General features: G+C 57.4%; 1 protein-coding gene and 1 long non-coding RNA gene across 3 annotated transcripts; one reads left to right on the forward strand and one right to left on the reverse strand.

The window, feature by feature from the left end:
- Nucleotides 1–690: 690 nt before the first annotated feature.
- Nucleotides 691–6,385, reverse strand: LOC126963786 (uncharacterized). 2 transcript variants are annotated; one of them, XR_007729209.1, is made up of 4 exons: nt 6,267–6,385; nt 1,825–1,965; nt 1,372–1,426; nt 691–858 (listed from the first exon to the last, which is right to left on the reverse strand). It is a non-coding gene; the product is annotated as an uncharacterized LOC126963786 (long non-coding RNA). The 2 variants fall into 2 exon arrangements; XR_007729208.1 differs by lacking the exon at nt 691–858 and having other exon boundaries at nt 911–1,426.
- On the forward strand, nt 3,556–24,709 carry PDGFB (platelet derived growth factor subunit B). The gene is made up of 7 exons (XM_050806358.1): nt 3,556–4,710; nt 12,630–12,726; nt 14,964–15,053; nt 16,670–16,875; nt 18,267–18,411; nt 22,530–22,680; nt 23,061–24,709. Exons 1-6 carry the CDS (start codon nt 4,648–4,650, stop codon nt 22,652–22,654), a joined length of 726 nt encoding a protein of 241 aa, XP_050662315.1. The 5' UTR covers nt 3,556–4,647; the 3' UTR covers nt 22,655–22,680; nt 23,061–24,709.
- Nucleotides 24,710–25,198: the final 489 nt, after the last annotated feature.

Genomic DNA, 25,198 nt, shown 5'->3' on the forward strand with positions numbered 1-25,198 from the left:
TGGCATCTCTGCAATAACTGGTCAGGACTCAGAAAGAGAAACGGGCAGGGTTTTAATCATTTATTCATTCCTTCAGCGAGCAGGCACTTCCTGAGCAGCCACTGTATGCCAGGAGCTGGCAGGAGGCCCTTGAACACTCTGGACTCAGTCTAGTGCTAGATTGATGTTTGGGCCATGACGAGGCCAGGGGTGCATGCTGTGGGAGCCTGGAGCAAGTGCCAAGCCTGGTGGGCCTTCTGGAGGAGGTGCCTGCTACGCCCAGCCTGGCAGGAGGCAGAGTAGTAGGTGTTCTTTATTAAAAAAAACTTTTTTAGGCTGGTTGCAGTGGCTCACGCCTCTAATGCCAGAACTTTGGGAGGCTGAGGGGGGCAGATCACTTGAGGTCAGGAGATCAAGACCACCCTAGCCAACATGGTGAAACCGTCTCTACTAAAAATACAAAAATTAGCCAGGCGCGGTGGCAGGCGCCTGTAGTCTCAGCTACTCGGGGGGCTGAGGCAGGAGAATCACTTGAACCTGGGAGGCAGAAGTTGCAGTGAGAAGAGATCGCACCACGGCACTCCAGCCTCGGCAACAGAGCGAGACCCCATCTCTGAGATGGCTCACTGCAGTCTTGAACTCCTGGGCTCAGGGGATTCTCCCTCCTGACTCAGCCTCCTGAGTAGCTGGGGCCACACTCAGCTATTTTTTTTTTTTTTTTTTTGGTAATTTATTTTAAGAGATGGGGTCTTGCTATGTTGCTGAGGCTGGTCTTGAACTCCTGGCTGCAAGTGATCCTCCGTCCTCAGCCTCCCAAATCACTGGGAATACAGGCGTGAGTCACCACACCCGGGGAGGTGTTCTTTACAGACTGTTCCTCTGCAAGGAGAGGGTACAAGAAAGGGGCCCTTAGCACAGCATTCGGGCCCAGGTGCCATGCAGGCGTCATGCAGCATTCGGGCCCAGGTGTCTGCTGGGCCGCCTTCTGCCACTTCTAACTCATGTACTGGCACCTGCACTGTAATGATTTGTGTCTATCTCACTGAGAGCGTAGGAAGTCCCTGAGTGCCGAGACTGGGACTCCTTCCTCATTCCGTTTCTCAGCGCTTCACACAGGGTCTGCAAACAGTAGGCATTCCACAATGCTGCTCCCAGTAGCCTTTCCTCTCCCCCAACTTGTACCTAAGTCAGAGTTCATATGGGTCCAGCACTTTTTAGCTGGCAGAGCAGGTTCCCATATATTAATGCACGTGGTGCTCCCCAAAGCCCTGTGTCAGAAGTGTCATCGCTGTCCTCAGCATCACCTGCCAGAAAACTGCACAGCACGGTGCTTTCAGCATGTGGGCTCTGTAGCTGGACTGCTCAGATTCAAGTCCTGGCCTTACCACTTACGGGCTGTGTGGCCTTGAACAAGTGTCTTGGCCTCTCTGTGCTTCCATTTCCCCATCTGTAAGATAGGAATAACACATCTCAAAGGAGCATGGAGAGGCTACAGGTAGAGTAAGAAAAACACTACCTACCACATAGTCAGCTCGCTAATCATGGTAGTTACCATTCTATTTATAGAGGAGGACACAGAAGGTCAAGGTCAAGATGACCCAGCTGTAGGGTGGAACAGGATTTTTATCTGAGTCACTAGACTTCACATCTAGTGTTGGGGGGTTTAGACTTCACATCTAGTGTTTGGGGGTTTAGACTTCAAATCTAGTGTTTGGGGGTTATCTCCTCGTCCCCCTGCCCCATCTCCCTTGTCACCCTGTCTTCTAATTTATCTGTTTATACATCTGGTTGTCCTTCTCAGTGGGGCTCTTCAAAGGCAGGGGCCTGTGTTAGGCTGGTTCACACCTGTCTCTCCAGTGCCTGGAGCAGTGCGGGGCCACCAGTGAACTCGAAGGCTGTATGGAAGGATCCACATACTTGCTTCCTGTTAAGGTGTTCCGCTGAGCCCCTTCACATGGAGGACCTCATGGGAGCCTCCGGACCACTCTAGGAGGAAGGTAAAAATTCTCTACAACTGCACTGAGGTACAATAAACTACACACATTTTGTTCTGATGTACGTATACACCCATAAGCCCATCACCGCAATCAAAAATGACAAACATTTCCATCACCCCTAAAATTTTGCCACGCCTCTCTCTGTTATCCCTCGCTCCTTCCCATTATAGATTTATTTTTATTTCTTTAGAGATAGGGTTTTGCTCTGTTGCCCAGGCCAGAGTGCAGTGGCACAGTCACAGCTCACTGCAACCTTCAACTCCTGGGCTCAAGGCGATCCTCAGCCTCCTGAGTAGCTGGGACTACAGGTGCGTGTCACCACACCCAGCTCCAGTTGATAGATTCATCTCCAGTTGATAAAGGAGGAAACCGAGGTACTGAGAGGTTAAAAAACCTTCCTGGATACACTTGTCCAGCAAGTGGCCACTCCAAGATTTGGACCAAGGTGACGTGTCTTCAGGCTGCCTCTCTGCCACTGTGCCATGCGGTTGGGTGACAGTCAGCAGTGGGTGGGTGCCTGCAGTGGTCTGTAAAGACCACCTGAGATGTCCTTCCTCCTCTGTTCCACCCTGTCCAGGTCCAAGACAGTTTATGAAGACAGAGCAGGTGTGACTCTCTCAGCGTGCTCCTGTGTGAGAAGCAGGCTGACGCCCCAAAGGGAAGGGCGGATAACAGAGACAGTGCAAGCGGAGGACATAAGGGTGCCTCAAAGCCCGGAGGCTGGGCGATGCAGGAGCCTGCGTGTCCCGAGGGGGGTGCTGGGCCCAGTGTGAGTACGTGTGACTGTGACTGAGACAGTGTGACTGCTGAAGGCAGGGACATAGCAGCTCCCTGACTGGGGGCGGAAGGCGTTAACTGTGTGAAGGCTGGTTGTGGGTGGGTGGGCTCTGGGCCTCGAACCCGGGGGCTGAGGGAGATAGTAAACAGCAGGGTGACTGACGGGAGGATCATGTTGGTAGCCCTGCGAAGATGCTGCAGGGCTGTGGGGGTTTGTGTGACTTTGCAGTTCAACAAATTCAAATTCAGCCAACGCTGGCAGGGTCTGTTGTGCCAGGCAACCAGCTAGGAGGAGGAGACTCGGACCCAGCTTGCAGCTGAAGGGCGCTGGCTGCCGGATTCACCTTGTGGTGCCTTCCCTTGCTGGCATTGAGTCCTTACAATAGTCCCATCCCCAGGTTGAGGCTAGATGGAGGGGCACAGAGGGAAGTGACTTGCCCAAGGTGACCCAAGCTCCCGAGTGCCAGGGCAGGATCTGAATTCAGACTCTCAGGCTGCAGAGCCTCAGTCCCTCCCCGCCATGCCTGTGCCAGGGTGGAAATGTCTGGTCCTAGAGGGGAGCTTGGACTCCTGGCCTTGGCTCTGGAGACATCCCCCTAGACCACGTGGGCTCCTAACCTGTCCATGGTCACTATGCTGAGGGGCGGGACGGTGGGTCGCCCCTAGTTCTTCTTTCCCCGGGGCCAGATTCATGGACTGAGGGGTTGCTCGGCTCTCAGAGACCCCCTAAGCGCCCCGCCCTAGCCCCAAGCCCTCCCCCAGCTCCCGCTCCCCCCCTCCTGGCGCTGACTCCGGGCCAGAAGAGGAAAGGCTGTCTCCACCCACCTCTCGCACTCTCCCTTCTCCTTTATAAAGGCCGGAACAGCTGAAAGGGTGGCAACTTCTCCTCCTGCAGCCGGGAGCGGCCCGCCTGCCTCCCCGCGCGCCCGCAGCCTCCCCGGCTGCCTCCCTAGGGCTCCCCTCCGGCCGCCAGCGCCCATTTTTCATTCCCCAGATAGAGATACTTTGCGCGCACACACATACATACACGCGCAAAAAGGAAAAAAAAAAAAAAAAAAAAAAAGCCCACCCTCCAGCCTCGCTGCAAAGAGAAATCCGGAGCAGCCGCAGCCGCAGCTTGCAGCTCGCAGCCCGCAGAGGACGCCCAGAGCCGCGAGCGGGCGGGCAGACGGACCGACGGACTCGCGCCGCGTCCACCTGTCGGCCGGGCCTGGCCGAGCGCGCAGCGGGCACGCCGCGCGCGCGGAGCAGCCGTGCCCGCCGCCCGGGCCCCGCGCCAGGGCGCACACGCTCCCGCCCCCCCCACCCGGCCCGGGCGGGAGTTTGCACCTCTCCCTGCCCGGGTGCTCGAGCCGCCGTTGCAAAGCCAACTTTGGAAAAAGTTTTTTGGGGGAGACTTGGGCCTTGAGGTGCCCAGTTCTGCGCTTTCCGATTTTTGGGGCCTTTCCAGAAAATGTTGCAAAAAAGCTAAGCCGGCGGGCAGAGGAAAACGCCTTTAGCCGGCGAGTGAAGACGAACCATCGACTGCCGTGTTCCTTTTCCTCTTGGAGGTTGGAGTCCCCTGGGCGCCCCCACACGGCTAGACGCCTCGGCTGGTTCGCGACGCAGCCCCCCGGCCGTGGATGCTCACTCGGGCTCGGGATCCGCCCAGGTAGCGGCCTCGGACCCAGGTCCTGCGCCCAGGTCCTCCCCTGCCCCCCAGCGACGGAGCCGGGGCCGGGAGCGGCGGCGCCCGGGGGCCATGCGGGTGAGCCGCGGCTGCAGAGGCCTGAGCGCCTGATCGCCGCGGACCCGAGCCGAGCCCACCCCCCTCCCCAGCCCCCCACCCTGGCCGCGGGGGCGGCGCGCTCGGTCTACGCGTCTGGGGCCCCGCGGGGCCGGGCCCGGAGTCGGCATGAATCGCTGCTGGGCGCTCTTCCTGTCTCTCTGCTGCTACCTGCGTCTGGTCAGCGCCGAGGTGAGTTGCCACGGCGGCTGGGGCTGGTTCTTCATTCATTACCTTCGCCCCCACCTTCTGACCGCCCCCTCCTCTCCCTGCAGTGAACTTTGGACCCCTGCAGCCCGCGAGTCTGACGCCGGGCGCTGGGTGACCTCCTTGGGCTGGGAGAGAGGTCCGGGGGTGACAGGCTCTAAGGCAAGGCAACAGCGGTAGCTTTCTTTCCAACCGGCCGGCGAACCTGGCTCCCTAAGCCGTTCCGTGTCGGGGGAGGGTGTGTGTGGCCCTGTCCCCCACCCTTTGGGAACCCGAGAACAAGCCCCTTCCCAGCCGGGGATGAGGGGGTGGGGTGGCGCCCAGGGTGCAGAAGGCAGCGCGTCCTCCCGAGCCCACTTCGGCGCCAGTCTCGGCTTAGGCTCTGTCCTGCCATCGGCGTGCCCAGGAGGTGCAAGCTTGAGCACCGGTGCCATCCACGCCGACCTTTGGCGGGACTCGGGTCCCGCCCTGGCTCCCGGTCGGGGTCCGGGTGGACGCCCTCCGTCATGCGCAGGGCATGCCCGGCCCCAGAGCACTGTCTGGAAGCAGCTTGTGTCTCGGGCGCGGGGGTTGGGGTGGGAGTAACAGAGCTCAGAGAGAGAGAGATAGAGGGAGAGAGAGAGAGAGAGAGGGACGCAGGTAGGTTTCGGGCACTCGGGTAGGGGGAGGACTGGGGGCTCTGAAGGAATACAGCCCCCTGGGTGGTGTGTGCCTGAGGCCTTGCCGTACCTGTGCCCGCGCCCTGCGAGAGGAAGCACCTCTCTCCCCCGCATGCAGGGTGCGGAGCGCGCCGCCTGCAAAAGCCTAGCTGCACGGGAGATGGGGTATAAAAACATCTGCGGGAGCGCTGGGGTCGGAGCCGTCCCCATCCCTCTCAGCCTCACGTAGCCGTGAGTTGGCAAGTCTACCCGGAATCCAGGTGGGAAAGGGGGCGGGGCGGGAGGACGCGCGCGGTGGAGAGGAGGAGAGGGCAGCGTGCCTGGGTCCCGTCCCACCTCCGCCCGGCTGCGGCCGGGAGTCCGCACCTCGCCCGCACCTTGCCGGCTCCCGGGGAGGGTCGGCCCCTGCGGCCTCCAGCCAGGCGCAGGAAGGAGGCAGCGGTGGCGAAGGGGTTAAGGCGGAGGGCTCGGAGGCCGCGGCCTGGCCTTGGGCCGCCGCCAGCGCAGGTTGTTTTGACCACGGAGGAGCCGTCGCCGTCTCCTTTTGTTCTCGGGACTCCTCGAGGGCCGCAGGCCGCCCGCCCAGGGGCCCCGCCCTTCCGCGGCCGCCCCCCGCGGTCCGCACCCTGGAGGGAGGACGCGGGGCTCGGCCGGGCCGCCTGCAGGCCCCTCCCGACGCCCCCTCCCCGCCTCTCCCGCAGCCCCCCGGGCCGCGGCCAGCTGTTGGGGAGGGGGTGGCCGGCCGGCCCCAGCTGCCGCCTCGCCTCGCCTCGCCTTGGGACCTGGGGGCTGGGCCCGGTGCCAGGGCGTCCTGGGAACGGCGGCGCCCCGTGGCTGCTCTCCGCAGCCCACCCCGCCCGGGCCCCCGACTCGCTCACTCACCCCACGCATGCACACTCCTGGCCGGAGGCGATGCTGCGCTCCGGCGGGCGGGCGCGCAGAGCGACGGGCACGCACTACCGCGGCCGGGTCGCGCGCCCGCCGCCGCCTCGCCTGTGCACACGCGGGACACACGCGCGCGCACCGCACACAAACGCACGCACGGCCCCTGCACGCGCGGCCTGAGCACACGTGCGCGCACACCCACGCACGTACACAGGCACGCACGGGCCCCCGTGCACCCAGTGCCTGGTGCTCGCCCCCGCGCAACAGGTGGGCTCTCCGTGGGCCCTGGCACCTCACCACCTCTGTAACGGCCCCATTTCCTTCCTGGCGTCCTGTGAGGGAGGGAGAACCTCCCATCAGCTCCACAGCACCCACTTTTTTTTTGCCTTGTCAGGTCAGCCTGACGCCCCTCAAACCTTACCCATCTGTGACTACTTTCTTTCAACCACCTCCGCGTGGTGGAAAATGGTGGTGATGTGACTCTGAGGGGCACTGAGGTGTCCAGACCGATTTCACCTCCCCATAAGCCTTCATTTGAACCTGCAAGACTGGAGGGACCTGGCGTGTGCAGCCGCGGAGGGGGCTCCCACCCCTGGCTGTTGCATTCTCTTGGCTGATCCCAGCGTGCCCCGGAGAGGCTGACAGCTGGATGTTCCCCCAGCCTCCCCTTACCATTTCCAGCTTCGTCCAGCACCTCCTCCTCCTTTCCCACAGCTCCACGGGCTCGTGTATCTGGGGTGGAGGCTGTGGCACAGAAACTGCCTTTCTCCTCACTTTAGTCACAGCATTCTTGAACACATGGCCACAAGCGCGATGTATGTGGCACTTTGCAGTTTATGAAGCACTTTGCTGCTAAGCCTGAGTGAGCCTGAGGCTGGCCCTGGGGCAGGGGACCTGCATGGGGATGGGACCACGGTGGGGGGTCAGTCCAGGAAGAAGCTGTAATGGCCAGTACTGGGAGAGTCAGGGCAGGCTTGCTGGTGGAGGTGGCCTTGGAGTTGGCCACGTCCTGGTCGTGCTTGGACTAAGCTTTCAGCAGAGGGCAGGCAGTCCTGAGGCAGGGCTGGGCGGAGGGCCTGCCGAGGCCTCTGAGGTGCCATCTCCACCAGCTGAGCTGGCTTCCAGGAGGGCGAGTCGCACTGTCACGTGACGCATCTGGCCTCAGCACCCATCTTCCGGGAAAGAGTGAAGGGCCCCACAGCCCTTTGCTGTCTAGCTTCCTCTGGGTTTGCTAATGACCCTAGGGAGCAGGGGACCAACTGCTGGAATCCCAGAACCCTGGAGGTGTGCAAGGGCAGGTCAAACAGAATTTGAAGGATCTGGCGCAAGAGCCAGGAAGAGAGAGAGAGAGAGAGAGAGAGAGAGAGAGTGTGTGTGTGTGTGTGTGTGTGTGTGTGTGTGTGTGTGTCTGTCTGTCAGAGAGAGAGACACTGATTGAGCAGGAGTGGTGAATGTTTACACGGGCCTCATAAGTACCTCTCCACGTCTTGTCTTCCCCTCCCGGCATTGAGGAGCCTCTTCTGTGACAACTCTTCCTATGTTCTGGTTTATTTCATTGTTTATTACCTGCTTTCTCCACTGGAGTATCAACCCCATTAGAGAGCTTTCCTCCTGGTCCCCACCGTTAGAACAGTGCCCAGAGCCCTGTGGACAATCGGTAACTATTTGTGCAAAGAACAGTGAGTGTTGGGTTGGTATGGAGGACAGGACCTGGCCCCCTAGTTGCTCCATGGCCCCACTGACTCCTCGGTTTGCTCTGCTCCGAGGGCAGCCCTCCTTTTCAGCCCTCCGGTATGCATCAGTCTTTCAAGGCCCCCCATCTTGAGGGAGAAGCCTGTCTGTCTCTCCTCTATCTTGGGACTTGGGCTACCAGGATTAGACAGGACAGAGAAGAAACAGAAAGAAAATCAGACTGCAAAGGTTCTGTGTATTATAAATGGCTGGACTGGTTCCTCTCTTCCTGCTTTAATTTTCCTCTGCTTCTGCAAGAGGTGGGGAGGCCAGAGTGCTGGGCCCACGTGAAGGAGCAGAGGCTGAGTGGGAGGGTCCCAGGAGCAATAAGGAAGGGGAATGCTAGGTGGGAAACACTGGTTCTAATGGCTTCTGTGGTTTGCCCGGAGAGGGCCTCTTCAAAGGGGTTGGTTGGCTTTGGCATTCGATCTAAATAAGGCCTGCGACTCTCAGGCAGGCAGGCTCTGGGAGGCCTCATCAGCTTCTTCCTCTGCCAGCCACAGACAACGCCCCTGGTTGCTTGGACCTGTGTGTCCCTCGGTGGGAACGGCAGGCAGTCCGGGGAGCATGTATCTGTGTGTGTGTGCTGGGCCCACGAGGAGGGTGGGGTTCAAGCCCCTTTGATCTGCCAGCCTAGCTGGGAGCAGATCACTCACCTGGCCTCACGCTCGCTCGTGCCCTTCCTACCTGCTGCAGCTGGCGCTGGGGGCGGGGTCGGAGGAGGCTGTTTACCTTGGCTCCTATGGCTGGCTTTGCCCCAGCTCCCTCCTTGCCACGCCCTCACTCTGCCAGAAACCCCGGGCCTGAGATCTGGGGCAGCGTCTTCAGGGTGCCAGGCCTCCTTTCCCATCTCTGAAGTGAGCTGCCTACCTGGAGGCCTGCAGAACCTGTGCCCAGGAAAACCAGGCTCCAGACAGCTCACCTTCCCATACCAAGAAGAGCCTGTGACTCTGAACCCGTGCTCATGCTCGTCATCCTCAGAGCATTGCATCCTGGAGCTGAGCACATGCTGAGTGTCCCCCACCCTCACCCACCCCCAGCCCCGGAAGGGCCCTGCCAGCCCACACGGCCCCAGGCTCTGCCAGTGTGGAGGTGGGGTACCATTTCCTGTGGCCCAGCACAGGGGATAATGCAAAGTCACGCACTCTTTCATTGGCGGGCAGCTCTCCACCCACTCCTTGTCATCCTCAAAAATGTCCTGTGCTGCTGGCCCTGAGCACGTGTGTTACTTGCTGCTGCCCACAAAGGAGCCATCCGGAAAGAATTAATGATGATGACAGTGACAACTCATTAAGCACCCATTATCTGCTGGCAGCTCTGCTCTGTGCAATTATGCCTCCCAGTAACCCCGGGCGAGGTATTATTAGCCCCATTTAAAAGATGAAGAAGCCGAGGTTTTAGATGGTGACAAGATTCCAAGAATCCAGGTTGCGCTGGCATCTGGAGCCCTTGCTCTTTCCTCTGCTACAGAGTTTCTTAGCCTCTGCCCTCCTGACATTTGGGAAGGCTGTCCTGTGCCCTGAAGGTTGGTGAGCGGCATTCCGGCCTCCACCCACTTAGATGCAGGGCACATCCCAAGTTGTGGCCACCAGCAGTACCTTCATACATTGCCACTGTCCCGTGGGGGCCCAGTCGGCTCTGGTTGAGAGCCTCTGACGTGGGACATGCTGCAGAGTAAAGAGCCAACACCAACCTTATGTGATGCTGAGGGCCAGCGGCCTCAGAGTACAGGAGAGAGAGGCTGAGATGCCCCATGGTGGGCTGGAATGGGTGGGCATTCTGGAGCCTGGGAACGACCCAGCTCTGCCACTTGCTGCTTGTCTGGACCTGTTGCTGCTTGTTTAATTTTTTCTAAGCCTCATTGTTCTCATCTGGAGGATGGGGATACAAGTACTGCCAGCCTCTTAGGATTGGTAGTTTATACGATGTTTTTCTCAGCGTGTGGCTTGTAGCTGGCATTCATAGATGTTAGTTGTGGTATTGTTACCAAATCCGGGGGCTTATGAGAGTTCTGGGCATCTAGTGGCCACATTACCAGAAGCATCTGCAGGGATGGCCTCCCCGCTCAGATTAAAAGGGACTCTAGGAGCTCCTTTGCCTAGGGTTGGGGAAGAATATGCCAGGTGGCTCTCCTGGTAGAGGAGATGGGAGAATCATACTGGACGGAACCTGGAGAAGGGTAGATTCCTTCATGCATTTGACCAGTATTTACTGAGGACCTACTGTGTGCCTCTCCCTCCTCCTCAGACCCTATCCTGGGCTCTTTCGCACTCAGCCTTGGAGGGTCTGTTTGTTTCTGTAAAGATGTCATCTCCTATGTGTCATGTGCCTGGGTCTGTTCAGGGGTCCGCCTCCTCTGCTGTGGCTGGCAGCTGCAGCCGGCTCTCCAGTGGGCAGGGAGAGCTTGGCACAAGCACTAAGTGCCATTTGCTACTAGGCCTTTGGGCCCCTCCCCTGGGAGGTGAATTGAATCTTTACCCCACAAACACTTCTTGTTTTCCTTCTGCCAGTGATCCAGGGAGGCCTGGCTGGGCACCCGGCTTTGGCGTTTTCTCTGCCCCTTCTAACACCTCCTGGCTGAATTAGAACTGAATTGAATGTTCTTCAAGCTCCTCGAGTCACAGATGAGAGCCAGGGTCATAGGGGCAGTGACCAGCCGAGGTCACACGGCAGTTGGTCCATAGGCGTGGGATCCGGCTCTCTGGCCTGCCAGTTCTGGGTTTGACAGAACTCTCAGGGGAAGCGGCTCTCGCTGGTGTTCACTGGAGACCAAGCCCTCTGTTCTGTGGGTTGGATACTTTGTCAACATTTGGAGAGCACCAGAGGCGTGGTCTCTCTTCTGAGGTGGAAGGAATGAACTTGCTTGAGGGCGGGAGGAGGCAGAGCCCGGAGGATATGGGGGCTGAAAGTGAGGGACAGCGGGGCCCATACCCTCCTCTGTCTCGCATGTGCAGCCACTGGCTGCCCGGAAATTGAAGGAAAGACCGTAGTTCTCAGCCAAGCCCTGCAACCTTTTTTTCCTAGAGTTGCCCAGCAGCCCTTAGGCATTGGGCGGGGTTGCCACTCCATGTTCAAACAAAGACATGGAGACTCAGGGGTTTCAGGGAATGATGTAGCTTTACAAGTGGTCACCCCCACCCCCCCACCCTAAGTCTTCTAGCTCCTGGATCATGTGGGTGGCCAGAGTTGGTCATGGCTGAACCCCTGGAGGTGTTCCTAGACTTCATGATAAGCTGGAGGAAACAGAGTTTTTGGGGAGGGCCCTTTGAGGCTGGCCACAGGGCTGAGACGACCTCTTCTCCTTTCCTTCACTCCCCCTCCGCCATCAGGCAGTGAGAAAGCAGCATCCCTTTTGTGAAGGTAGCCTGCACCGAGCCCCTCCGAGCCCCCCGACCTTCGGCTCCAGGAGTGTGGAGTGAACCAAGAAGGGCCGGAAGTCCTCCCTTCTTAATCCAGGGAAACTGAGGCAGAGAGTGGTTTAACCCAAGGTTCTATAGTAGTATGCCAAGCCTATTGGCGCCCTCTCCAGAGCTGTCTGTCCAGACCATGCAGCCCGAGTGCCTGTGCCTGCATCTGTGTGTTTGCACGCCTGGAAGTCTGGTCCCAGCCTTTGAACATGCAGCGACATCTTAGCAATTTTCTTTGCTTCTCAGTGGCTGGTGGTCTGGATTGTGATTCTCAGTCTCCTATCTGCCCTCGCCTCTTTCTTGGGATCTCTGGCATCAGCCCCTTGGGTCTCCTGGAACTGTGGGGGACGTGGCTGTGACCTTCCTACGGGGCTGCTCTTGTGTCATTGTGGGACCTGCGGTTTCCCTGGAGGAAGCCCGGCTCCGAATGAGGCCTGTTGAAGTGCTTATCAAGTTTCGAGTGTGTTTGGCAACAGGCCAGAGGGGCTCTAAAAATAGGGTTTGGTTGGGCACAGGGCACGGGTAAGCTTTCAGGTTTCCCGGCCGTATCTGAGGATTCCCTTTTTGCCTCTTTCGAGTGAGAGACTTCATAGATACCACTAGGACCTGGGGCCTCCTGAGACCATCAGACGCTGCATGCATTTATTAAGCACCTCTTGGACCCAGGAGCCTGGGAGTACAGGCTCTGTCATCCCAAAGGCATGGGTTCAAATGCAGCTTTTGCCAATAATTGAGCCTGTCTTCGAGCCTTTGTTTTCCCCTCTGTAAAATGGGGGTTAGATTGGCCATGGGAAATGCTGGCTGTCTTCAGCTGTCTTCAACAGATGTGCAGCGAGACTCAGAGAGAAATCAGATTTGGTGTCTTCCCAGAACTTGTAGTTTGGTGGGGGAGACAGACATAGACAGGCAGGTCCAACTCAAAGCAAGCTGGGCTTCCTGTTGGGGGTTGAGGGTGCAAGGAGTGCGCTTGGTCTCAGAGGCTTCGGCAGGCCCCGATATATTGAAGGAAAGACCCTAGTTCTCAGCCAAACCCTGCAACCATCTTTTACAGGCCCCGAGGCCTTTGTGCTCCTGATCATCAGGCCTGGATCCTGCCTGTCCATCTCCCTGTGACCTCAGAGCTTTCTGCAGGAGAAAGCGAGAAAGCATGTGGTGGGGGAGATAACCGTGCTGGAAAGCCCCCACTCCCAGCTCACTCAGCCTTTTGGTGTCTGCCCGGCAGGGGGACCCCATTCCCGAGGAGCTCTATGAGATGCTGAGTGACCACTCCATCCGCTCCTTCGATGATCTCCAGCGCCTGCTGCACGGAGACCCTGGAGGTAAATGGAATCCTCGCCCCGAGCTCCGGCCCTCCGAGGAGACTCTAAGGGAGCTGGGAGGGGCAGGACAGGAGGCATCCCTCTTCCTTGACGTCTGGGCAACTGGAGGCCCATGGCAGCCCAGAGAGAGCCGGGCCACACCCATCCAGGGCAGGGCCGAGTCAGCAGGCGGGTTGGTACCTGGGACTTGGGGTGTGGCAGGAGAAGCACCCACGTGTGGCTCCGGCTTGGTGCCGAGGGTGGGGTGCCGGGAGGAGGGAGGGCGGGGAGAAGGTGCCCAGGTCATCTGCCGAGTATGTCTCCAGGTGTGGGCCCAGCCAGGGAGGATGGCACTGGAGGAGTCATCTCCCCGCCCCTCTGGCTAGGGGCCCGGTCTGTGAGGTCCCCTGGGGACACCTGGCCTCGACCAGCAGGCAGCCCTGCCCGTGCCCCAGAGCTCACTCAGCAAATGGGCACGTGCTCGGTGGCACACACGTGGCAGGGCTGGTGGGCTGGATTGACAATGTATTTATAAACGCTGTCTTCAGAGCAAATTCCATTCTATTCTAACCTCTGGCCCGTTCCCTGGAGCCCTGGTCAGCGGCCCCCCTGCACCCCCAGGTCCCCTTCCCTCTGGGGTTCTGTCTCTTTGTCACTTTGTAATCCTTGCCCAGACGCTATCTACGGGGGAACAGCATTTCCTGCCTTTGTTTCCTCTCCCCGTTGGGCCCCTGGCTCCCTCTCAAAAGCATTCCCAGGCCCTTTCAATCCTGCCTGTGCTGGGGGGCGGTGAGGCAGGCAGGAGGGGGACCCAGCTGGGCCCACCTATTGTTCGCCAGGGCCCCCACCCGACGTCTCCCACAACCCCCACCCTATGCCCGACTGGCCGCCCCTGGCCACACACAATGGGGCAACTTCCAAATTTAGCCTTTCTACCATTTATTTCCAAGCCTTTATGCCCCCACCCTCAGACGGCCCCTCCACACCCCTGGTGGGGGTCGGGATCTTGGAGATGAGGCTTTCAATAGCAGGCCTGTTTCAAGGCAACCATGTGGCTATTTTTTCCTAATCAACTTAACCTTTCCACAAAGCGCATCTTTTCCCCATCTCCTCCCCACCAGGGACATTCCAGAGATGGCAGGGAGAAAGGAAAGGAGCCAGAGGGACAGATAGGCTCGTTGACGTAGGGGCTGTCAGGCTGGACGGAAGCGGACTAGTCATCAGACTCCCTGCAGTACCCGGGACGGACAGGCGGCAGGCGCCTTTGTCTTGGACAGGGCCAGTGGGTCGGGGCCAGAACTGGAGCCATGGGGTGCTGTGTGGAGGTGGCAGGAGCGTGTTCCCAATGCCTGTTAGTTTATTTGTGGCTCGTCACCCATGAAATAGACAGAAGGGTCTGTCCACGCTTTAACATCCAGCGCAGAGGCCTCCCTCAGCCCTCACTTCCCAGCAGCCAACCTCTGGCCATGGGCTCTGGAAAGGACCCATGTCTCCAAGGAGTGCTGATGGGACTGAGATGGTGCCCAGCCCGGAAAAGGGAGCTGTCATTTGTTACCAGAAGAATCAACAGACGGCTGGGGGCAGAGGTGGGGCAACAGGTTAGAGACGGGGAGGGAGACAGATGCAGATACGTGTGAGGGGCCCGGAGCTAGAGAGACCAGGCCCTAGAAGGGGGTGTGGCAGGGACTCCCCACCACCAGCAGGCCCAACTCCCACCCCTCTTCTCCTCTTCTCTGTCTTCAGCTCCCACCCCCGTCCCTCTCCCTCGCTCCCTTGCTCCCGCCTGCCCAGCACCGCCATTGTCCAGGGCTCCAGAGGGGCTGTGTTCGGGGCATGCGGTCCCCCTGGGGCTTCTGGGAATTTCTCCATTCAGCACTTCCTATGGGAACGCTGGGTGGAGGGGCACTGGAAACTGGCCTTCAGTGCCCCAGGTCCTAGCCCCGCCCTGGAGGCCGAGGAGGGTTCATTTACAGTAGCAAAGGGGAAGGGTTATTTTTAACTCCACTGACATGGGTTCTGGCCAAAAATGTGGCTAAAGAGCCAGGGATGCAATCAGGGTCCTGGGCCTGTGGCTGTCCTGGGGGCTGCTTGGAGGGTCCGTGCTCAGGGCCAGGACCTGTGCATCTATGGGGGCGGGAAGGAGGGACTGTTCTCTGGAGTCGGGGGAGGCAAACCTCCTGCCTGCCCAGAGACCCCGGCGGAGGGAGCCCCTGCCCGAGGTCGGGCCGCCTTGTGTCTGACCGCGCCTTCTCCTGCAGAGGAAGATGGGGCCGAGTTGGACCTGAACATGACCCGCTCCCACTCTGGAGGCGAGCTGGAGAGCCTGGCTCGTGGAAGAAGGAGCTTGGGTAAGACTGAGGCACGCAACAAGGGTCCTTCAAATTAGGATGGGGGCCAGGGAAAGAGAATGGGGGCGGGCAGCCAGTCGGAGGGCTCTGAGGGTCCTCTTACAACTCCCTTTCCCCCCACATTCAGGACTGAGTGAACTGAGAGAGTAAAACCATCCTTAAATGCCTGTGTTGAGTCATCACACCCCTTCGCCCCCACACTATCTGTTTTCTAAATATAGTGCTGCAAAGCTCATTCGTTCCTTATTTCAATCCTGGAGGTAGATATTATTAACCCCATTTCACAGAATTGGAAACTGGGGCCCAGAGAGGGTAAAAAAGTAGGCGAGGTCACACCGCTAGGAAGCAGTAGGGCTGAGATCCCAACCTGCTCCCGTCACTTGAGCCCAGCGTGGTCCCTGATGGGCTATGGGACTCACCTGTAGTGAAGGGCAGTGGCCTAGGCTGGTAGAACTTGAGCAAAGCCTGGGACTGCCTCCTGCTCCCTTGCAGAGACCTAAAGGAGACTGTAGATCATTAGGTCCCAGAGAAACCCTCCCAGGTGAGGCAAATGTCCGCTCAAACCCCTCCTCCTCTTTGACACCTGGAGTCCCCAAAACACTGCAGTTAGAGGCTGGGGGAACCTATGGATAAGAGTCAGGTGGCCTGGTCTGGGCACGTTGCCTTATGCCTGTAATCCCAGCACTTTGGGAGGCCAAGGCGGGCGGATCACGAGTTCAAGAGATCGAGACCATCCTGACCAACATGGTGAAACCCCATCTCTACTAAAAATACAAAAATTAGCTGGGCGTGGTGGCGTGTGCCTGTAGTCCCTGCTACTTGGGAGGCTGAAGCAGGAGAATTGCTTGAACCCGGGAGATGGAGGTTGCAGTGAGCCAAGACTGCGCCACTGCACTCCAGCCTGGCGACAGAGCAAGACTCTGTCTCACAAAAAAAAAAAAAAAAAAAAGAAAGAAAAAAGTCACGTGGCCTGAGTTCCACCCCCCAATCTATGAATGTGGGCGGGATATTCAGCTCTCAGAGCCGCCTGTCCTCTGTGTGTGGATAGCGGCCGGTAGCCTCAGTGCTTGCTGTAGGCCAGGCTTACTCACTTTACACCTTAGATCCACATGGGAGGGAGGTGCTGTTCTTATCCCACTTCATAGAGGAGGAAGCTGAGGCTTTGAAAGCAGTGGTGATAAAAGAATCCATGACACCGTAAGACAGTAGTGCATGCGTGGTTTCAAGATAATATGGTACCCGCATGATGACCACAAGCCCATAAATGTGTAAAATCATAAAGAAGAATAAAATAATTACGTGCCAGCAGAGGGAAGCGGACATTTACTAAGCATTTACAACATGCCCCGCACTCTGAATTTTCTCACTTGAAACCTACAGTGGTTCTTGGGTATAGATCTCATTGTCCCATTTTGCAGATGGAGAAATGGGGGCTTAGAGCGGCTCAGCCACCTGCCCAAGTCCTGTCGCTAATAACAGTCAGGACTTGAAACCTGAACCCTGGGGTTGAAAGATATGAGAAAGAGCAGTCCCAGGGGCACTGGCTGAGCTCCCCTGCCAGGCAGGGGGACTCTGGGCAGGCCCACGCTCCTGACCCAGGTTCCCTCTCCTCCCAGGTTCCCTGACCGTTGCTGAGCCAGCCATGATCGCCGAGTGCAAGACTCGCACCGAGGTGTTCGAGATCTCCCGGCGCCTCATAGACCGCACCAATGCCAACTTCCTGGTGTGGCCGCCCTGCGTGGAGGTGCAGCGCTGCTCCGGCTGCTGCAACAACCGCAACGTGCAGTGCCGCCCCACCCAGGTGCAGCTGCGGCCCGTCCAGGTGTGTAGGCTCCGCAGGCCCCCGAGGCTGGTCCCTGTGGTGGGTGGAGGCCACCCTTCTGAGGCTCATACCTGACCAGGCTTCCTTGACTGGGCAGAGTGGTATGTTGAAGGACATTCCTGATTTGTCCCTGGGCTCTGTCTACGGGGGCCCACTCTTGGGAAGCTCTTCCTGGGCAGGTGGACTAAGGCCGACCATGAATCCTCTAAGGTGGCCCAGGCCACTGTAGCCAAAAGCCACAGACAGACACCCCAGGCTGGGTGAGGTGTGGAGCCAACTTGAAATAGGGATGTTACCTCCTTTACGAGGACAAAATCGCAGAACGTCCCTTGAAGAGACATATCCGCAAATATTTGCCTGACATTCAGAGTGTTCTCGGCAGCTGCTCAGGTTCCCCCAAAGCTCTCCCTATTCAGGGCTCTCTTGAGAAAGGCTCGGTGGGTGCCCCTGCATCTTTGACACCTGCTTGTCTCTCTTTGACAAGCTGTGTCTTTAATAAGGAGGGTGCAGAGAGGCCCACCAGGTGATAGACACCGCAGAGCTGGGACAGGTCGCCCTACAACAGTGGAATGCTGACCTGGCTTGCTTTGGGGGGGCGGGGGATACATACACTGGACTCAGGGAAAATTCTAGAGTAGAGGCTATCTCAGGGAGCACCCTGGTCTCACCCTGGTGAGGGCAGAATCAGAGAAGCCGCTGCTTCTGCTTCTTGTGGAAAGATTCCTGCACGCTCCAGGCCAGCCTCGCCCACAGGCTGGGCAGTGCGCACTTCCCTAGCTCAGCACCGGCCCTTGCCTGATGCTCTGCCTGCTTAGCCGCACTTCCTTCTCCTGCCACCAGCCCGTGGCCTCTCCTCCTGCCCACCTTCCCTCCCTGGCTTGGGCCCCGCGCCTGAGACTACGAATGTCACTCCACCCCACTGGCCACTCTCGTGGTATCTCCTGTCCTCAATGCTTCCAGCTCTATGGATGGACACCTGACATCTGAGCTCCCCGTTCCCACCTCCCTCCTAGATGAAGCCTCCCCCCACTTCCTTCCAGACAACCATCTCCCGCCTCTGGCGCAGCCCTGACCTTGGCTGGCGCTCCGGGAATGAGTGTACCGCAGGCCCTAGCTCAACCCGGAAATGCCTTTCTGGCTCTCCCTCTCTGGGGGCACTGAGGGGGGCCCCAGGTCAGGAGGGCTTGTTTTGATGGAAAAGCTATGAGAAGGGCAGAGGTCAAGGTCCTGCTATTGTTTGGGCCAAAGCGTTTGCCCCACAGCCTACTCTCCAGGCTTTCGAGGAAAGATTGCTGCAGGGGACACTGGGGTGGGAAGCGCAGGCTGTTCGGGCTTCCCGGGCTCCTGGCTGTGTGGCCTCTACAGAGGCATTTTGTGGCTCTGTCCTCCAGGTGAGAAAGATCGAGATTGTGCGGAAGAAGCCAATCTTTAAGAAGGCCACGGTGACGCTGGAGGACCACCTGGCATGCAAGTGTGAGACAGTGGCGGCTGCACGGCCTGTGACCCGAAGCCCGGGGGGTTCCCAGGAGCAGCGAGGTAACCACCTTTCCAGGTTCAGCCCTCAGCCCCCTTCCCCTGCAGCAGCTGGGAGCAGGGGCCGGTCTTAAAAATGGAGATGGGATCAGGCCCGCCCCCGGTTCAATTCATGGGAGGCTTTCTTTCCATCTTGCTGAGAACAAGCCAGATTCCTCCCTTGCCTGAGAGCCCTACATGAGGATTAGCCCCTGGCTTGCCCTCTGGTCTCTGCCAACCAGTACCCTTCACCTGTGCCAGCCCCGCCGGGCAGGCCTCTTTCAGTAACCAAATGAGTTTCTGCCTCAGGGCTTTAGCACACACTGCTGTGGCTGGAGGACACTTCTCCCAGCTCTCCACAAGCCTAGCTCCTTCTCTTCATTAGAGTCTCAGCTCAGAAGTCACCTCCTCCTAGACGTCTGCCCTGACCACCCCATCCAGAGTAGCCCCATTTCCAGTCTTGCTACCACAGCCCCCTGCTTTGTTGGATGTGGGGATGGGATGGTGGAAGGAATCTGGGCCTGGATGAGAGAAAGCTCCATGCCCATCAACTTCAGACACTGGGCAGCTTGTCCTGGGGATGAGAAATAAAGCTAATTTCTCGTACCCTTGAGCAGGGGAACTAGGACCAGTGGGGAGAAGCCACTGGAGAGAGATAGCTCCATATGCAGAACAGCTAGCTGGTGATCAGTCAGGGGTACGAGACGGCATTGGCAGCATTGTGAGGCAGTGAAACCCCGTCTCTACAAAAAATACAAAAATTAGCCAGGCATAGTGGCACACGCCTGTAGTCCCAGCTACTTAGGAGGCTGAGGTGGGAGGATCGCTTGAGGCTGGGATGTCGAGGCTACAGTGAGCCATGATGGCACCACTGTACTCCAGCCTGGGCAACAGAGCAAGACCCTAGCTTTAAAAAAAATGATTAATATGATTAGATGAGCGTTAAAAAAAAATCATGTGAGTGATAGTTCTTTTTCAGTAACTTTCTATTGTTAGGGACAGGACAATCTTTTCATTCTCATTTCTGATTAACAAGACCGTGAAGACAGAGCCGTTTCTTGACCTCTGGGTCTTATTCCCAGAGCTGAGCTGAGTGGCTGGGATGCCCTGGAAAGGCTGATCATATGACAGCTTCAAACTGACGTGTTATAAATTATTGAGTTAACATGGAGGATGATTTCTCTATTAAGGGAAATATATATATATATATATATATATATATATATATTTTTTTTTTTTTTTGAGACAGTCTCACCCTGTTGCCCAGGCTGAAGTGCAGTGGTGCAATCTTGGCTCACTGCAACCTCTACCTCCTGGGTTCAAGCAGTTCTCCTGCCTTAGCCTCCGGATTAGCTGGAATTACAGGCACCTGCCACTACACCTGGCTAATTTTTGTATTTTTAGTAGAAACGGGATTTCGCCATGTTGGCCAGGCTGGTCTGGAACTCCTGACCTCAAGTGATCCACCTGCCTCGGCCTCCCAAAGTGCTGGGATTACAGGTGTGAGCCACCATGCCAAGCCTCTTTCTTTTTTAAGAGACAGGATCTCTCTCCATCACCTAGGCTGCAGTGCAATGGCATGATCATAGCTCACTGAAGCCTTGAACTCCTTCCTGGGCTCAAGCGAGCCTCCCTCCTCAGCTTCCCAAGTAGCTGGGATTACAGGCACGTGCCACCACGTCCAGCTAATATTTTAAATTTTTGTAGAGATGGGGTCTTGATTTGTTGCTCAGGCTGGTCTCTAACTCCTGGGTTCAAGTGATACTCCCACCTCAGCCTCCCAAGGTGCTGGGATTACAGGCATTGAGCTACCACGCCTGGCTTTCTTTATGTTTAGAATGAGTTACTTCATGTATTTGTTTCACATAATTTTCTAAACCAGTTTCTTGGGAGGCGCATTATACCAGTGAAACGTAGATGACGTAAAGTCCCATCATTTTAGTTCCGGTATTTTGGTTGAGTATGATGGTGTTTCTGTCACCTGTCCATGGGCCTGGCTAAGGCTTGGTGGCTCTTTGTGATACTGTGGTCAGTGTCAGACCTGGGCCCAGATCTGCGTGCTGTCACTCGAGCTGTGACCTTGTGCTTGCCTGGGCTTGGTATAGCCCAGTGTCCTGCTGATGGCCCAGACTCTGGGGAAGAAAATCCCTGGGCCCTTCAGTGGCCCTCCTGGTGTCTTCTGTCTGAGGGGATCTGAAGCCCATCCAAGTCCCTGAACTGCTAGAAAATCTGCCCATTTGCAGAGATGGGACAGCTGCCTCGTGGGAGCTGGTGTCTGTAAGGTGGGAGGTCAGGTGTCAGATCCCGGCAGGCTGGGAGAGCTCAAAAGGCTCCCAGGAAAAGGCTGGCCTTGAGCTCAGCAGACACAGCTGTCCCTGCCAAGACAGCCACCTGGGAACCCAGGAGGGAGATAAGTGTATAAGAGCTCCCCTTGACTGAGGCTCACAGACATTGTCGTTTGTGCTGAGTGGTTGGAGGTGTACACTCTGGAGGCAGATCCCTGAGTTCAAATCCCAGTCTCTCTGCTTCAGTTTCCTCATCTGTAAAGTGTGGGTAACAGCACCTGCCGGTAACAGCACCTGCCGTGAAGGGAAATGAGCATAGAGCAGCACCAGGTGCATGGTAAACACTAGCTGGGGAGTTTCTGGCCATTTCCATGTATTGTCTCCTAACGCTAGGAGGCCAGGGCTGCTGTCTTCTCTGCTTTAAAGATGTGGAAATCGGCAGGGCCCGGTGGCTCACGCCTGTAATCCCAGCACTCTGGGAGGCGAAGGCAGATGGATTACTTGAGGTCAGGAGTTCCAGACCAGCCTGGCCGACATGGTGAAACCTCTACTAAAAATACAAAAATTAACGGGGTGTCATGGCACAGGCCTGTAATCCCAGCTACTTGGGAGGCTGAGGCAGGAGAATCACTTGAACCTGGGAGGTGGAGGTTGCAGTGAGCTGAGATTGCACCACTGCACTCCAACCTGGGCAACAGAGTGAGACTCTGTCTTAAAAACAAATAAATAAAGATGTGGAAATCAAGGCACAGGGTGTTTAAGTGACTTGCTCCAATGTCCACAATACATGGGAAAGCTCAGATTTGAGCCCTGGTGAGTCAGATCCACAGCCTGAGTTGTGGCCCATCCATCCCACTCTACTGCTTCTCAGAGTGGCAAGGGGCAGGTAGGTGACAGGCACAACTGACCCGAAGGCCCAGCTTCATGGTGGGAGTGTGATTCTGGCCCAGAGCCCAGTGACCTCCCTACCACGTGACCGGATGAGGCTGAGAGGTTGGGGGGAAACCTCAATAGTAGGTCAAGCTAAGGAAAATAAGAAAAAAAAGTGAGTTGTAGCAGCTGCCATGTGCTGACTACTTCATACTCGGAGCTTTTTATTATCTCTCCCAGGTCTGGGGGTTGACTGGGCTCAGTTGGGCGGTTCTGTTGGCCTGTCTACTGGTTGCAGTCAGCTGGCAGCCTGGGCTGTGGTCATCTGGAGGCTCAACAGGGACAGCTGGGCCTATTTTCCTCTCCCTGTAGTCCAGGGCCTCTGGCTCTGTGGGGAGAGCCAGTCCCTACCTGGCCTCTCCATGTGGCCTCTCCAGCAGGGTAGCCAGACCTGTTATGTGGCGGCCCAGGGCCCCCCAAAGCATGAAGGTGAGAGCTTGCGGGCCTTCTTAAGGCCTCTGCCTGGAACTGGCACAGCACCACTTCTGCCTCTTGTTGGTTAAATAGCTCCAACTCCAGGCGAGATTCAAGGGGCAGGGAAATAAACTCTACTGGTCTGTGGGCAGTGACAAAGAACTTGAAACCATATTTAATCTACCTGGCTCTGTGTCCGGTACTGTGCAAAGAGCTTTGCCAGCGTACTGTCATTTACTCCTCCCACCAGTCCTATGAGGTGGGCAGTCTTATTACCCCCATTCCACAGATGGAGGCGCCGAGGCTCAGAGAGGTTCAGTCATTGTTCCCAAGGCATGTACAGCTGGTGAGCAGTGGAGTTGGGATCCAAACCCAGGACCCTGGCCCAGATTCCCCTCTTGTCCCTTTCCTGAGTCCAGAAGACCTCAGGAGGTCCGCGGCAGGCCTTGGTCAGTCGGGAGAGACCACCCCAGTGGTCCACATGCTCACGAGGTCTTTCTTTTTCTTATGCAGCCAAAACGCCCCAAACTCGGGTGACCATTCGGACGGTGCGAGTCCGCCGGCCCCCCAAGGGCAAGCACCGGAAATTCAAGCACACGCATGACAAGACGGCACTGAAGGAGACCCTCGGAGCCTAGGGGCATCGGCAGGAGAGTGTGGGCAGGTGAGGGCCGGGCGGGGAAACTGAGGCCCAGAACCCTGTGTTTCCTTCTCCGTGGCCTGTGGATGGGGTCAGGGGAAAGGATTTTTCTATACAAAATCCAGCCTCTGAGCCTTGGTCCTCTCTGCTCAGTTATCAGCTGGGGCAGGGTGGGTGGTGGGCTTTGGAGACCCCAGCCCAGCTGTGTCCCAGCACGCCCTAAGAGAATGGGAGGTCTAAATCTCAATCTTCCCAGCCCTTCAATGCCCCAGCCCTGAGCACTGCTGGAAATCAGGGGTAGCTAGTTGTCCCCAGCTCCCTGCCCCTGGCATGGAGGACATATGAATGTGGGATGGACCCTCTAGGTTGTCTCTGACCCCCCTGTCTCTCTGCTTGTCCTGCAGGGTTATTTAATATGGTATTTGCTGTATTGCCCCCATGGGGTCCTTGGAGTGATAATATTGTTTCCCTCGTCCGTCTGTCTCGATGCCTGATTCGGACGGCCAATGGTGCTTTCCCCCACCCCTCCACGTGTCCGTCCACCCTTCCATCAGCGGGTCTCCTCCCAGCGGCCTCCGGCGTCTTGCCCAGCAGCTCAAGAAGAAAAAGAAGGACTGAACTCCATCGCTGTCTTCTTCGCCTGACTCCAAGAACTTGGGATAAGAGTGTGAGAGAGACTGACGGAGTCACTGTTTGGGGGAAACGGGCTCCTTCCCCTGCACCTGGCCTGGGCCACACCCGAGTGCTGTGGACTGGCCGGAGGAGCCCTGCACATGGCCCTGAGGACCTCTCAGCGTAGCCTGCCTGGTCCCTGGACCCCTGGCCAGCTCTGAGGGGAGACACCTCCAGGCAGGCCAGGCTACCTCGGACTCCGTGGCTAAGACCACAGACGGGCGCACAGACTGGAGAACACCCCTCCCACAGTGCCCAAACACCAGTCACCTCGTCTCCCTGGTGCCTCTGTACGCAGTGGCTTCTTTTCGTTTTCGTTTTGAAGACGTGGACTCCTCTAGGTGGGTGTGGCCAGCACACCAAGTGGCTGGGTGCCCTCTCAGGTGGGTTAGAGACGGAGTTTGCGGTTGAGGTGGCTGTAGATGGTGACCTGAGCATCCCCTGCCTCCTGCCACCTGTTCCTCCCTGCACTCCACTCTGATTCACCTCTTCCTCTGGTTCCTTTCATCTCTCTACCTCCACCCTCCATCTTCCTCTTGTCCTGGCCCTTCAGTCTGCTCCACCAAGGGGCTCTTGAACCCCTTATTAAGGCTCCAGATGATCCCAGTCACTCCTCTCTAGGGCAGAAGACTAGAGGCCAGGGCAGCGAGGGACCTGCTCATCATTTTCCACCCCAGCTAAGACTGCCATGTAAGGTTGTGCAGGGTATGCACTCCACAAAGACATTGTATGCAGGGAGCACTGTTCACATCATAGATAAAGCTGATTTGTGTATTTATTATGACAATTTCTGGCAGATGTAGGTAAAGGGGAAAAGGATCCTTTTCCTAATTCACACAAAGATTCCTCGTGGACTGGCCGTGCCCCTGATGCAGCCTGTGGCTTGGAGTGGCCAAATAGGAGGGAGACTGTGGTAGGGGCCGGGAGGCAACACTGCTGTCCACATGACCTCCATTTCCCAGAGTCCTCTGCTCCAGCAACTGCCCTTCCAGGTGGGTGTGGGACACCCGGGAGAAGGTCTCCAAGGGAGGGTGCAGCCCTCTTGCCCGCACCCCTCCCTGCTTGCACACTTCCCCATCTTCGATCCTTCTAAGCTCCGCCTCTGGTGGCTCCTCCTAGGAAACCAGCTTGTGGGCTGGGAATGGGGGAGAGAAGGGAAGAGATCCCCAAGACCCCCTAGGGGTGGGGTCTGAGCTCCCACCTCCCTTCCCACCTACTGCACTTTCCCCCTTCCCACCTTCCAAAACCTGCTTCCTTCAGTTTGTAAAGTCGGTGATTATATTTTTGGGGGCTTTCCTTTTATTTTTTAAATGTAAAATTTATTTATATTCCGTATTTAAAGTTGTAAAAAAAAAATAACCACAAAACAAAACCAAATGAATCTGCCGGAGGTCTGTCTGTTGGCATCATGTGTGACAATTAACCTTTCTGCCTTGGCAGGATGTGCCGACAGCTTGCGGCGTGTTCCTCTCACTCTGGGAGCCTCAGGCGCGATCGCACACACTGGCGCGCGCACACACACACACACACACATCCATGCTCACACATGCGTGCACATACACGCAGGCCCGTGGCTTCGGGGAGGCCTCAGCAGTGGGAGGGAAGAGACACACAGGCCACTCTGTCGGTCTTGGTCCTGACACAGTCCTGACACGTGGACTTGTGCCTGTCTCTGGCAGTGACGAGAGATGGGTTTCTGCAGCCTGAGGGTTTCCATAGAGGAAGTGGATCCTCCGCATCGTGGGGTGGGCTGGCTGTGGGGAGGGAACAGCCACTGTGGGGAACACTGGAGGAAGTCCCAGAGGGGATGTGGGATTTAGAAGGAAACAGTGGAAAGCCGGGTCTGGGGTCTGGTCTCGGCTTAGCCCTT

Source organism: Macaca thibetana, chromosome 10 (genome assembly GCF_024542745.1).
Source record: "Macaca thibetana thibetana isolate TM-01 chromosome 10, ASM2454274v1, whole genome shotgun sequence".
Lineage (NCBI taxonomy): Eukaryota > Metazoa > Chordata > Mammalia > Primates > Cercopithecidae > Macaca > Macaca thibetana.